General features: G+C 42.1%; 1 protein-coding gene across 2 annotated transcripts in view; it reads right to left on the bottom strand.

The window, feature by feature from the left end:
- Positions 1–15262, bottom strand: part of LOC115474267 — a 39750-nt gene that overhangs the window by 15959 nt on the left and 8529 nt on the right. For both annotated transcript variants that reach the window (XM_030209664.1, XM_030209663.1), the window contains 2 exons: positions 10663–10735; positions 3841–3941 (listed from right to left, as the gene is read on the bottom strand). In XM_030209664.1, coding sequence (XP_030065524.1) covers positions 3841–3941; positions 10663–10734 — 173 coding nt within the window. In that variant the 5' untranslated portion in view covers position 10735. The remainder of the gene's footprint in view (positions 1–3840; positions 3942–10662; positions 10736–15262) is intronic.

The raw sequence follows: 15262 nt of genomic DNA, 5'->3' as shown, positions 1-15262 counted from the left end.
AATACATTTCTTGATTAGCTTTCGAAGGTTGCCCTTCTTCGTCAGATCGGAAATAAGCAAATGTGCTAGCTGACAGTGTATATAAGTGAAAACATTCAAGCATTACTATGACAGTAAAATAGATACCATTGGAGATTCTACATGGAATGTTGCTGCTATTGGAGATTCTACATGGAATGTTGCTACTATTGGAGATTCTACATGGAATGTTGCTATTCCACTAGCAACATTCCATGTAGAAGGCTGCGCAGGCTTCTGTTTCTGTGAGTCTGACGTCCTGCACGTACGTGCAGGACGTCAGACTCACAGAAGCAGAAGCCTGCGCGGCCACATTGGTGATCTACAAGGGCCGACTTCTACATGGAATGTTGCTAGTGGAATAGCAACATTCCATGTAGAATCTATAGAAATCAAACAAAATAAAACATGGAAAAGAAAATAAGATGATACCTTTTTTATTGGACATAACTTAATACATTTCTTCATTAGCTTTCGAAGGTCGCCCTTCTTCCTCAGATCGGAAATAAGCAAATGTGCTAGCTGACAGTGTATATAAGTGAAAACATTCAAGCATTACTATGACAGTCTGACAGGGTGGGAGGAGGGGGGTGGGTAGGAATGACTTAACAAGGATCTGGGGTTCCTAGCCCATTATAAACCATAAAACTGTATGTTGATCACCCTCCCCTCACCTATCCACACCCACCCTGTTAGAATATCAATGATATGCTTTGATGTCCCCATGCATACCTCCTACCCACCCCCATCCTCCCACCCTGTCAGACTGTCATAGTAATGCTTGAATGTTTTCACTTATATACACTGTCAGCTAGCACATTTGCTTATTTCCAATCTGACGAAGAAGGGCAACCTTCGAAAGCTAATCAAGAAATGTATTAAGTTATGTCCAATAAAAAAGGTATCATCTTATTTTCTTTTCCATGTTTTATTTTGTTTGATTTCTATAGATTCTACATGGAATGTTGCTATTCCACTAGCAACATTCCATGTAGAAGTCGGCCCTTGCGGATCACCAATGTGGCCGCGCAGGCTTCTGCTTCTGTGAGACTGACATCCTGCACGTACGTGCAGGACGTCAGACTCACAGAAACAGAAGCCTGCGCAGCCTTCTACATGGAATGTTGCTAGTGGAATAGCAACATTCCATGTAGAATCTCCAATAGTAGCAACATTCCATGTAGAATCTCCAATGGTGTCTGTTTTACTGTCATAGTAATGCTTGAATGTTTTCACTTATATACACTGTTAGCTAGCACATTTGCTTATTTCCGATCTGAGGAAGAAGGGCAACCTTCGAAAGCTAATCAAGAAATGTATTAAGTTATGTCCAATAAAAAAGGTATCATCTTATCCATGTTTTATTTTGTTTGATTTCTATTGATAACCTTAAGAGTGGACTAACACGGCTACCACACTCCTCTACTTAAAAAAAGGCAGGAAATTTGAGTTCAGAATCCAAATCTAATCTATAGCAAAAAAACTATGTAAAAAAGGGAATCCTAATTTCCCCACTCCAACAAATGGGAAGAGATCATAGGAACAGGCAGGACAATTACAGAAACAAAGCTCTTTAATAAATTCTGAGTTTTTGCACTTTTAAATTTGTAGGGCATCAGAGAATCATGTGCCTAAAACAGGTCATATGACATTTTCTAGGGAGAATACACCTTAGCATGTCCAGACTTTCAAATTCTTCTCAGTCATTTGCCCATTAGTTTTAGCAATAAGCCGTGCTTCATATCCTATATGTGACATTAAGGTAGAATTAGTCTTAACCAGGGGCGTAGCCAGACAACAGATTTTGGGTGGGCCTAGGCAAGAATTGGGTGGACACCAAGTGTTCTCTGCCCCCCCCCCCCCCCCCCCCCCCACAAAAAAATTATCTCAGCTGGTGGGAAAACGCTTCTTTCCACCTTGGCAGCAGGCATGCACTGAAAACTGAGCATGCGCAGGTGCTGGTGTTATGGAGAGTAGCGTTTTCGTTACCATCAGGGGAAAATCTTCAGCTGGCGGAGCTTGGGATTCCCACCAGTTACCACTAAACATGTGCTACTGTTGGGTGGGCCTGAGCCATAAATGCCCACCCAAGCCCACCTGTGGCTACGTCACTGGTCTTAACCTGGTAATTTTCTTTCCCTTAGTCCCAACAGATCAAGAGACTTGTGGGTTATGTCCCCCTGCCAGCAGGTGGCGATAGAGAAAATGTCAGAGGTTTGCTATATGTGGGGTCTTGTGCAGCCACCTTAACCTCAGTATTGTCAATACCAAAGCAGTGGAAGAAAGAAGAAATCCAACATGTAAAACAAATAGGACTGAATTTAGGAATGATATATTAAGATGGAAGGGTTTTTTTGGCCAATGATCAAGAGAAGATTGTTCAGATCTGTTTAGCTCTATTAAATCTATCTGATTCATGAGCTCTTTGAGGCCTTTTTTCCTTCCATTGATAATTTTTTAAAAATTGTTCAAGACATTTTCATATGGTGGATACTTGTTTATTGTTTAGTGTAGCGATCTCATATCTCCACACCCAAACCCTGTTTTGATTCTGTTGTATTTCAATGCCATTTTGAAATACGTTCGGACAAAGATAAGTGGAGGTTCTTTTGACCGATGATAAGATCGGAGTCTATGAAGTGCCAACACGAAGAAAAATATACTTGCTGCTGTGGAAAGACTTTTGAGGTCTTTTTCCCTCCATTATCAATAATAATAATAAATTATATTAAAAAAAAGCTTTATAATCAGGGCAGTGTGAATAGATGAAAAATAGCGAGAGTTTGTTTCAGTTTTAAAGATTATTTATGAAAAAATTTTGTTTGCTGAATGTGTGTCGACTTTTGATTTGACCCTTATATGTCATCCCAGAATGCACCATGCAGGGCAAGATGCTGCCATTTTTCAAGATGGCGGTGCCGGAAGCAGGAGCAAGTAGGCATTGTTCCTGCATCTCCTGTTAAGTATGGCAAGTGGGTTTGGTAGGAAGGGGGAGGAAAGGGGTTTGGGTCGGTGGGGGGGGGGGGGGCTACTGGATCACTAAGGAAACCTTTTAATAGTGAGGGGGTAAGGCCAGTTGGGTCATTATGGTGGGAGAGGCCGATGCAGGTATCCGGGGCAGGGAGAATCCTGGCTTTTATTTTCCCAAGATAATCATGCAGCCAAAACTTTTTTGTTGTTGTTGCATGCTGTGGGATAGCAAATGCACTGCATGTGCATTCATTTCAATGAGATGTGCGGTCAGGGTTTCAGCGAAATTTAATACTCACGCTGAAACCCTTTCCGCATTGTTATCCCAGGGTAACCATGCTGGAAGCTTTCTGCATCAGCTCCCATGTATGTATTTATCCTAGGCTGGGTTTATGGAAATAGCAACACTATAACAGTATACAAGTTTTAGCAAAAATTATATGTCATTTCAGACTGACAATCTGTTTTTCTCATTCCCTGTCTCCAGCCACAGTATTACAAAAGACATATTTTTTTTCCGGGAGGCTTTTGGAGTGAAGCTGCAGGGTCAAGGCTGGTGACCCATTAAAGTGATATCTGTGTATCTTATATGTGGCCATAATTGAAGCTTTGCGTTTTCTTTTGCTATGTGGCTAGATGAATCCTGTCATTTTTAATGGCGTTCTTATCTTATTCTATTCACTTTATTCTTAGTTTTAGTAAACCACTGTGATGTATTACAGGATTGGTGGTGTATATCAAGTTTTAATGAACTATAAAGCAATTTAGGTCATTATCTCTGACAACCTGGAAACAAGAGTGCCAAAACTACAAAGCCCGGAACTCTGAGCCCCACCTTCTTATGTGCCATACCTTTGAGTTACGTCCTTCTCCAGTTTAAGCAGCTCATTCTTCAATGAGCACAGTGTTGCTTTATCTTCATGCACCTTCTCCGACAGTAGCTGTAGTAACTCCTGAAATCAAACCCGGATCAAAACAAGCTGTAGGTTGATCAGGAGTAAGAACAGTAGGTTGGGAAACAGGATAAAATAGATGAATGCTACAGGGCCAGTCTTTGGACAAATTCACAGCAGTATTCTCTGACATTTTGTAGGCTTGAGTTTAGATTTCTTTTTAAATTGGTAGGATGTTTAAATATTATGATGTAATTAAATTTAACACAGTCATTGAAGGGGGAATGCTAAGCTAGTCTACTACAGCAGCATAGGCGCCCGGTATAAGAGGCTTGGAGAGGCTAAGCCTCCCCCCTGCTGCAGCAGAATGGATCAGCTGTGGAGTCCAGCTGCTCTGAGGGGATTAAATTGTTGATTTACCTCCATCCTCACAGCAGGAGCTGCAGTGAAAGCCCTCTAGCAGTTGTAGAAATTGGTTTATGGTTTGTTTGTTTGTTTGTTTATCTTACTGCTGGGAAAGCAGGGGGGGTTGGCTGGAGGTGTCCTGGGTTGCCAGGGAGATATTTAAGGAGGATGACTTCCTGACCTGCACTGAGGACAGATAGCAGCAGAACGGATACTGGGCCAGCATGATCAGAAAAAGTCACCAGACAACAAAGGTAGAAAAGATCATTTTATTTTCATTATAGTGTTTGGAATATGTCCACTTGAGAATCAGGTGCTCAACATTAAAAGTTTATATTTATTTACTTATTTATGGCATTTTATCCCACATTAAACATGAATTAGGGTGTTTTGTGGCTCTACATGAGAATTGTGATGATATGATCCCTTGTTTCATATTGTTGACAGTCTGTATTTTCCGTATGGGTGGTATATTGGTGTATTAGGTTCTGCCCAGTGTAATATTTATGGTACAGTAAGGTTCTGAGTGTGTTTTTGCACAAAGTTGTGCATAGTGTTTTGCAGGTGAGCGACTGTGGTTAGAATATGCTTTGAGCAACCACTTTATTCTTTGACGTATGATATATATCTAAATTTAATAAAAGGTATTAATTGTGACTTATTTTATTTATTTATTTTTTCTGCGTGTTATCAGACAATTATGGATTTAAGCTCCACCCCTGGCCCCACCCCTAACCCCGCCCCCTTTAGCCTCCCCAAACAGTTGGGCCACCGACCGCCTATGTACAGCAGCATTCAACTTTAAAAAGACTACAATAAAATGAAGAAAGACAGTTACGAGGGTTAAAACCCTGTATGAGGCATGGAGTGAATATTTAAAACTATCATCTTGTAAGTTCAAATAAGAAGGTATTCTAAACATTAAAACAAGTGGAGAAAGCATGCAGGGCACTGCTCATGGAATTCTTTCCAACCCCTCTGCAAGTATGTGTTGGGGGAGGGGGGATGGTGGGTGTTTAGACTTGTGTTTGTGTGTGTGTGTGTGCTTTTGTACATCTGTGTTTAGGGGAGGAGATGGGGGGAAGGCAGTTTGAAAGGTGCAATTCCTTAATCACTATGCAGTTGTAGGGGGTGGTTATCGAAGTGGGGTAGTTTGCAGGACAAATAGTTTTGGGGATTGGAGTATATATTTATATTTTTAAAAAAGAAAATAGAGCAATTTACAGGGGACAGCAGTTGCAGGGGGGTACCTATGGGGGGTTGGAAGAGTAGGGAACTCCACCTACATTTCACTCTAAGTTTCTATGGGAGAAGGACTTCCAGCTTCTGCAGCACAGAAATATACTGGGTCATGGGGGAGGGGGGCTCATTTCTCTAGAACCCTTGGTTCAATTTTTGACCTATTTTCAGACTTGTGTCTCTTTACCAGTTCTTCTTCGATGCCAAGTTTCATCCCGTTCTTTTAAATGTTTTCCATGTTAGAGAAGCTAGAATTCATTCTCTCACAGAAATGTATTGGCCCATTTTTTTTTGGGGGGGGGGAGGGAGGGTAAGAGGGGACTTTCTCTGCAACCCCCACTTCAATTTAGCCTAATTTTAAACTCATGTCTTTTTACTGGCTTCATCTCATTCTGTTAAACTTTTGGAGAGTTATTTTGCCCCCAGATATTCTCAAACCCTTTAGTACAATCCTTTCCAACTTCTATTGGGTTGGAAAGAATATAAAGGCAGAAGGAAGCATGATTAAAAGATGAAGTGAAAGAACCTACAGACAGGGCCATGCCAAGGGTCTCTGGCGCCCCCTGCAGACGATCAGTTGGTGCGCGCGCCCCCCCCGCACTTTTAAATTTACCTCCCTCCGATGTCTGCGCAGCGTCAGTCAAAGCGCTGCCTGTCTGACGTCTCTCCACCAGCCCAGCCTTCCCTTCGCTCGTTCGTTCCTTCTGTGTGTCCCACCCTCAAGGAAATGACGTCAGAAGAAGGCGGGACACAGGGAACGAACGAGCAAAGGGAAGGCTGGGCTGGTGGAGAGACGTCAGACAGCCAGCGCTTTGACTGACGCTGCGCAGACGTCAGAGGGAGGTAAATTTAAAAGTGTGGGGGGGGGGGGCGGGGGGAGGAGCGAGGGAGTAAGTTGTTTTTTTAAGGACGGCACGGCGCCCTTGAAGGTAGGCGCCCCCCTGCAGCGCTTACCGCGCTTACCGTGTTGGCACGGCCCTGCCTACAGACAAGGCCTCCTTTAAAAAAAAATGAAAAGCTAGTCCAAATCAAGAGAATAAGAAAGAGCATACCGTATTTTTCGGACTATAAGAAGCACCGGACCATAAGACGCACCTAGGTTTTAGAGGAGGGAAAGAGGAAAAAAAAAATTTTCCTCTTTCCCTCCTCTAAAACCTAGGTGCTCCGGTGCGTCTTGTCCGAATTTTTGACCTCCGTTTTGTACTTACAGGATTCCGTGTTCCCTGGTGGTCTAGTGACGTCGGGGCAGGAAAGAGCCCCCTCTTTCCTGCCCATCGCGCTGCTCTCCCTGCTTCTCAATGGTTTCCGACGGTCTCGGCGAGATTCAAAATGGCCGCCGAGATTCTCGGCGGCCATTTTGAATGTCGCCGAGACCGCCGGAAACCATTGAGAAGCAGGGAGAGCAGCGCGATGGGTAGGAAAGAGGGGGCTCTTTCCTGCCCCGACGTCACTAGACCACCAGGGAACACGGAATCCTGTAAGTACAAAACGGAGGTCAAAAACCGCTACCTTCGGACTATAAGACGCACCCCCCATTTTCCTCCCAAATTTTGGGGGAAAAAAGTGCGTCTTATAGTCCGAAAAATACGGTAAGCTCTTACTAGGTAGATGTAAAACAGTAATAAGAAAGGCTAAGAAAGAATTTGAAAGGCAACTTGCCAGAGACAAAAAACTAAAACGTTTATACAAATGCATTAAAAGTAAGAAATCTGGGAGTGTTAGACCTCTAGAAGTTCAAGAGTAAAATAAAAGGACAGTTGAGGGAAGACGAAGCCATTATAGATAATCTAAATCAATTCTTTGCTTTTGTCTTTACTAAAGAGGATTTCGGGAAGATACCCACACCAAACTATTCTTTGAAAGTGAGGAATCAGAGGAACAGAAACAGTGTGAGACTGGATGACGCATAAGAGTAAACTGACATGCTAAAAAGCAGCAAATCACCAGGGCCAGTTAGCATTCCCAGGTTCTAAAAGAACACATATTAAAGTGCAGATCCACTACTGGTCTGTTCACACTTTCCAAAAATACTAGGACTAGGGGGCATGCGATGAAGCTACAATGTAGTAAATTTAAAACGAATCGGAGAACATTTTTCTTCACTCAACGTGTAATTAAACTCTGGAATTCGTTGCCAGAGAATGTGGTAACGGCGGTTAGGTTAGCGGAGTTTAAAAAAGGTTTGGACGGCTTCCTAAAGAAAAAGTCCATAGACCGTTATTAAATGGACATGGGGAAAATCCACTATTTCTGGGATAAGCAGTATAAAACGTTTTGTACTTTTTTGGGATCTTGCCAGGTATTTGTTACCTGGATTGGCCACTGTTGGAAACAGGACGCTGGGCTCGATGGACCTTTGGTCTTTCCCAGTATGGCAGTACTTATGTACTTATAACATATCATTAATATGTACCACTCTGAGGATTGAAGGCTAGCCAACTGAAAACATTGTAACAAGGGCTCTAGGTGTGAGTCAGGCAACCACAAACCACTAAGCTGGAGTGGAGAAGTTGACTGGTACATATGTATCTGTGCACATACTAAATCGAAACTACCGCCTGCCTAATGCGGAGGCAGTTCCGCCCCTAGCATGCACCATTTCTGGCAGGCCTGGAAATTATTCATAATTTTACCACCGGGATAGTACAGGAGCCATTACCGCCACATGGTACAAAATAAAAAATAAATATTTTCTGCCGTGCGTTTTGGGCGCGTGTAAAAAATGGAATTACTGCCCGGGGCTCGCGGTAGTTCCAAATTGGCGCACAAAGGCGCCTACGTCCCTTAGTAAAAGGGCCCCTAAGAATATAGAGGTTAAAAGTAGTCTACAAGAATGAAAACAAAACGGTACTGGGTCTGCGCCAGAATACATATGAGAAGAGACTTAAATATATAGATACACATACAGGCATGCTCTAGATTAGAGGAGGGCCAAGTGAGATAGGATTCAGACATTTAAATACTTAAAGGTAATTACTGAACAAATGAAACATTTTCTAGTGAAGGGGAAGCTATAGAAAGACATGACATGAAGTTGCAAGAAATAACCCAGAAGCAATATCAGGAAATACAATTTTAAAGAAAAAAAGGTGTTTGATGCCCAATACGCCCTCCTGGAGGAAGAGATGGAGACAAACAGCAACAAACAAGTTGAAAGTGCACATAACGGCATGTTTCCCAACTCATGCACATCTGTGGAAGTTGGTGAGAAGAGACATGACCAAGTGTGCCTCAGCAGAGCAGAAAGGGCTATGACTGTGCGGAGGTTATATGGGACAATGAGTGCCATCATGTGACTGTTTGCAAGGGTCGATGTGTATCTGGGCCAATGTCCACCTTTAAAGGGGGGGGGGGAGGTGTCTAAAGTAGAAAGGTGTGGGGCAGGAGTGTGTCTCTTGACATAGAGGTTTTCCATCCGATGTTCCATATGCACTCCTTCTGCCCCTTCACGCTCAACCTCCCACCTCCTTGCACTCTTTCCTCCCCCTCCCCTAACCCCGAAGCAAAATCTATGTCTAGTTTGTAGGGTTTATTAAATGGTGTGGATAGCAGCGTGGTCTTTATCTGCTGTCAATTTTCTACATTTCTCTTTATCACTAAAGCCTTTCTATAAAACTCTCCCTCTGATTACATCACTACTATGCCAATCACAACAACTACACTCTAATTCGTAGAACTTTAGCACTCTTCAAAAATATATAGTCTTATCCAAACCTGAGGTGGTAACAATGAAAGTACCGATGGATGAGCAGCAAGAGCGGATGGAATGATCAGCGCGTAAAAAATGGAAGTTTAGCTTCAATGGAAGTACAGTCTGAAGTCTGAATGATCAAGTTTTCCCTGAGGAAGCCTAAGCAGATATAAAGACGAAAAGGGGCCCGTAGGAGGAGAGGACCTGGCCAAATATCAGAAGGCGAATGTATAAGAAAGGACCTGGTAACAACTAAAAGATAAGTGAGAGCTCAGGTCGCTTTCAGTGGAGGAGTGGCCTAGTGGTTAGGGTGGTGGACTTTGGTCCTGGGGAACTGAGGAACTGAGTTTGATTCCCACTTCAGGCACAGGCAGCTCCTTGTGACTCTGGGCAAGTCACTTAACCCTCCATTGCCCCATGTAAGCCGCATTGAGCCTGCCATGAGTGGGAAAGCGCAGGGTACAAATGTAACAAAAATAAAATAGATACTATTGGAGATTCTACATGGAATGTTGCTACTATTGGAGATTCTACATGGAATGTTGCTATTCCACTAGCAACATTCCATGTAGAAGGCTGCACAGACTTCTGTTTCTGTGAGTCTGAGACGTCAGACTCACAGAAGCAGAAGCCTGCGCAGCCATATTGGTGATCTGCAAGGGCCGACTTCTACATGGAATGTTGCTAGTGGAATAGCAACATTCCATGTAGAATCTCAAATAGTAGCAACAGTGGAGGAGTGGCCTAGTGGGAGGAGTGGCCTAGTGGTTAGGGTGGTGGACTTTGGTCCTGAGAAACTGAATTCGATTCCCACTTCAGGCACAGGCAGCTCCTTGTGACTCTGGGCAAGTCACTTAACCCTCCATTGCCCCATGTAAGCCGCATTGAGCCTGCCATGAGTGGGAAAGTGCGGGGTACAAATGTAACAAAAATAAAAAAAAAATTGCTTCCAATTGTTTGTATGGCAAAATTTGCCTTCAATTATTGCTTCCACTAACATCAAGAATTACGAATAAGAAAGAAAAATAATAGTGAAAAAAATAAAAGTAAAACTGAGACGAGAAATTGAAAAGAGGACCGAGATTATCAGGAAAACGCGAGTTTTTTTGACCATGAAGAGTCAGTTCAGCGAGTCTGTAAGGTGTATAAATATCCAGACCCGCTGACATACAGAGGCATTTTCTCGTTCTAAATGATCTCGTCTCTTTGAAATCTCTCTTTCCCAGATGTTGTATATACAAAGTGAAGTTTGTAAGTAATAGATAAGTTGCACAGTACTTGCATTATTACCACCTCAGGTTTGGATAATCACAACTAAACAATAAGAAAGTGAATGACCCGAGAGCTTTACATTCCCCATCCATAGGGGATGTTGCAGTGAATAAAGAATGAAAAATAATTAGCCAATCCAATCCTATTTCAAAATAAAACTACTTCAAAACTCACCTCTAATTCTGGAGTGCTTAAATCAGAAATAGCTTCTCCTTCCAGCGTTAAAAAGGCCTCCAACTTCTCCATCCTTATGGTAACAAGATCATAATGTTAAAAAAAAAAAAAAGGTTATTTCAGAATGGTGTAGAACTTGGCTACAATAGTCATACGGGCCCTTGTACTAAGCAGCAGGTAGGGCTACCGCATGGGTGGTGGTGCCAAAAAGACATTAACGCACGGTTAGTGCGCCTACCCAGCGGTAGTTTCAATTTTGGCGTGCGCTGTTTCCCATGGTAGAAAATATTTTTCTATTTTCTACCGCAGGGGGCGTTCCCAGTGGTAATCGTCAGCGCGGCCACATTGGAGCATGATGCATGATTACCACGCATGTAGCGTGTGAGCCCTTACCGCTCAGGCAGTAAGTAGCCGTGCGCTACTTTTAAATTTAGTGCACGGCCATGTACTGCCCCATTAAAAAAAAAATCCCCTTTTCCCCCAGCCGTGGTAACTCGCCCACACTACCGTAGGCCTTTTTTTTACCGCAGCTTAGTAAAAGGACCCCATAGTTGAGCTTAAACAGTTCAAGTATTTCGTCACATATTAATGCTGTAGCTCTTTTCTTAAATGAGGCTCTCTTCTAGGGGTGGGTGCCCAGAAAATGTCATTTCTAATGAATATTAATAATATGCCCTCTTTAAGAACAGGGCACACTATTACCAACAGACACTCATTTCAAACAACAGCCCGTCCCTACTTTCTTCTGTGCCAGATACTCTCATTTTCCAACTTCCCATCAAAGATCATTAAGGCTGGTCTTTGTAAGGCACTGGATTCCAATTTCTAACCTTCATGAGGCAATACGTTTTACTTATATCACAAGGAGCAGCAGTGGGATTTGAACTGGCCACCTCTAGATTGCAAGGCCAGTGCTCTAACCACTAAGCTACTCCTCCACTAGCAACGTTCCCTGTAGAAGCCTGCCTTTACAGATCAGCAACACGGCTGCGCAGGCTTCTGTTTCTGTGAGTCTGACGTCCTGCATGTATGTGCAGGATGTCAGACTCACAGAAACAGAAGTCTGCGCGGCTGCATTGCTGATCTGCAAGGACAGGCTTCTATATGGAATGTTGCTAACGGAATAGCAACATTAACATTCCATGTAGAATCTCAAATAGTAGAAACAGAATCTCAGATAGTAGCAACATTCCATGTAGAATCTTTTGCTCACACCTTTTTCAGTAGTAGCTCAAGGTAAGTTACATCCAGGTACTCTGGATATTTCTGTTGGATTATTTGTAGTAAATAATTAGCAGATTTTAGTACACACAGCTTCAGCTTTAGAAATGTTAATTTCTTTCTTCATCTCTCTCTCATTCACCCCTGAATAATTCACTGCTGAGTCACTTTAAAGTTGAAGTAACAAAACATCTGTTTACTCACAGTTTGTAGTTAGATTATAATCAGACAGGCTTATATATACATATTACTATACATTTGTATTATCAGCTCCTTCCATGTGCTTAGATGGTAATGGATGCTCACACCACCATAGATCCTCTCAGGTTAGGAGAGATCATGAGCTCCATGTACTCCATGTGCTGCATGTGCTGCATCTAAACCCCAACAGGAAGTTGCATAGCTGTGTGACCTCTCTAAGTAATTCACATCAGAGGTCACAGAGTAATCACAGAGAAATAATAGGTGACAGTCAATGCATGTAAAAATACAATAAATTCCAACAAACCCCTTCTCATGCATAACTGTCATGCAATTATTTATTCATACAAAGTCCAAGCTTTATACGCAGATTCACAAAATGTTCTCTGGGTAACGGTTTGGTCATGATGTCAGCTGTCATCTCACTGGTGTGACAATAGTGTAGACTGATGACCCCTTCTTTCGCCAACTCTCGCACGTTGTGGTATTTCGTTGCGATGTGCTTGGTGCGTGACTGAACCTTGTCATTCTGTGACAGTCGGATGCAGCTCTGATTATCTTCCATTATCTGGATTGGTCTCTTTTCAGCTATTCCGAAATCCAGCATAAGTTTTTCAATCCACATCAGTTCTCTGCACGCTTCCGATACGGCCACATATTCAGCTTCTGTAGAAGACAAACTCACAATACTTTGTTTATGACTGGCCCATGAAATTTGTACATTTCCATACATAAACACATATCCACTTGTGGATTTATAATCAGAATGATCCCCTGCCCAATCTGAATCACAGTAACATATTAGTTTTGGATTACTATTGGCTGAAACCTTTAATTTACAATCAATGGTACCCTTTAAATACCTTACCATCCTTTTAACTGCAGTCCAATCTGATTTGGTAGGTGAGCTGACCCTTCTGCTCAAAATTCCTACTGTATTTGCTATATCAGCCCTGTATGTGGTAGCTAGATATAAAAGCTTACCTATGGCTGATCTATATTGGATGTTATCTGGTAAAGGTTCTCTTACTGTTTCATCCTTCAGAAAATCAGTGATCATGGGAGTGCTTACAACTTGGGCATCTTGCATACCTAAACTTTCAATAAGCTCATTTATTTTCTGCTTCTGGCTTAGAAGATAAGAACCATCATTTTGTTTCTCAATTTCTATACCAAGATAGTATGACACATTACCAAGTTCTTTTATCTCAACATTGTGGTTTAAACATTTTACAATGTCCTTGTACTCTTGCTCACTTTTGCTTGCAATGAGCAGATCATCAACAAAAGCTAAAATGTATGCATATTGTCCATTTGTGCACCTAGTGTACAAACATTTATCTGCTTCACCTTGCTTAAATCCTAAATTTGTCAATATTTCATGCAATTTTTCATTCCAACATTCTGCACTTTGCTTTAATCCACAAAGACCTTTGTTTAATTTACACACTAGCTGTCTTTGTTTTGTATTTATGAAACCTGTTGGCTGTTCCATGTACAAGTCTTCAGTTATTTCTCCATGAAGAAACGCTGTTTTCACATCAATGTGTTTGACTTGCATGCCTTTTGAGACTGCAATGCTCAGAAGTGTTCTGATTGTCGTGTGTTTCACTACAGGTGCAAACACTTCATCAAAATCTTCTCCATATTTTTGAAGATATCCCTTTGCCACTAATCTGGCTTTATACCTTTCCACTTTTCCTTGTGCATTCCTTTTTAACTTGAATACCCATTTGCATCCTATAGCTTTCTTGCCAGGAGGTAATTTTGTAAGAATCCAAGTATTATTTTTATCCAATGCATCAATTTCTTCTTGTGCAGCTTTATGCCATTCAGCAGCTTCTTCTGCTGGCATTTTCTCAATCTCATCCCATGTTAAGGGCTCTTGAGCTTCTGCTGACTTTGTTAGGTAAGACAGTCTTAGGGGTGGAACACCTTTGTTTTCCCTGGATGAGCGTCTGACAACAGGTTGGTCTGACCTTTCCGCATCCTCTAAATCTGAGAGTTCTTCTCCAATTGATTCCCCTTCTCCAACTGTACTGTCCTCTTCAATGATCCTTTCTGTGTCTGCTTCCTCTGCCTGTTCCTCGTTAGATACAGGTGAGTTGCTTTCAGACATCTGCCTTGGTATGGCATTTATATACACTGGCATGTCTATTATGGTTCTAGTTTCATATTCTGGATGATAAGGCTCATCTGGGATAATCCAGCCTTTATCAACCCTTTTGTTTTCATCAAAATATGTAACATGTCTTATGCCAACAATGCCAGTTTTCAGATTCAAAATTCTATATCCTTTGTGTCCTGGAGCATAGCCAACTAAAATGCCCCTTTCTGTTGTGGAATCCAGCTTATGCCTTCTTTGCTTTGGTACATGAGCATATGCTGTACTTCCAAATGTTCTTATGTGTGACAGGTTTGGCTTCCTACCATGCCATGTCTCATGTGGTGTGCGCTCAGCGCCTTTAGTTGGCATTCTGTTTTGTAGGTACACTGCTGTGAGAATGGCTTCCCCCCATAGTCTTTTAGGGAGATTGCTATCTGACAGCATACATCTGGTCATTTCCACAAGTGACCTAAATTTTCTCTCTGCAACAGAATTTTGCTCTGGTGTATAAGCTACTGTTGTGATATGCTGAATGCCTTCTTGTTCTAGAAATGTGCGCATGCTTTGTGAAGTGAACTCACCACCATTGTCGGTCTGAAGAACCTTTGGTTTTCTTTCAAATTTATTGCTCACCATGGCTACGTATTTCTTCAGCATGTCTGTGACTTGACTTTTCTCTTTCAGCAAATAGGCCACACAATATCTAGAGAAATCATCCAAGAATATTAGCACAAATCTGTTATTTCCCAATGATGGGATATTAAACGGTCCACATAAGTCACTGTGTATTAAGTCCAGTACTTTATTACTCCTATTTCCTGTGTATGCAGGAAATGAGGGTCTTACACCTTTTTGAGTAACACAGTCTATGCATTTCTCAATTTTACCAGCATCTGCACTTATCTGAATGCCGGTGGCCAGTTGCTTACTGTAAAGATCCTGGATCACCTTAGAATCACGATGTCCCAGGCGGCGGTGCCAGATTTCCAGACTACATTTACCATCATTCTTCCTTACTTGCGCCATATGTGAGGCTTCACCTGAAATGTTCAGCTTATAAACATCATTATG

Source organism: Microcaecilia unicolor, chromosome 7 (genome assembly GCF_901765095.1).
Source record: "Microcaecilia unicolor chromosome 7, aMicUni1.1, whole genome shotgun sequence".
Taxonomy (NCBI): Eukaryota; Metazoa; Chordata; class Amphibia; order Gymnophiona; family Siphonopidae; genus Microcaecilia; species Microcaecilia unicolor.
The sequence above is the reverse complement of the archived record's forward strand: the minus strand, read 5'-3'. Positions and strand labels throughout refer to the sequence as shown.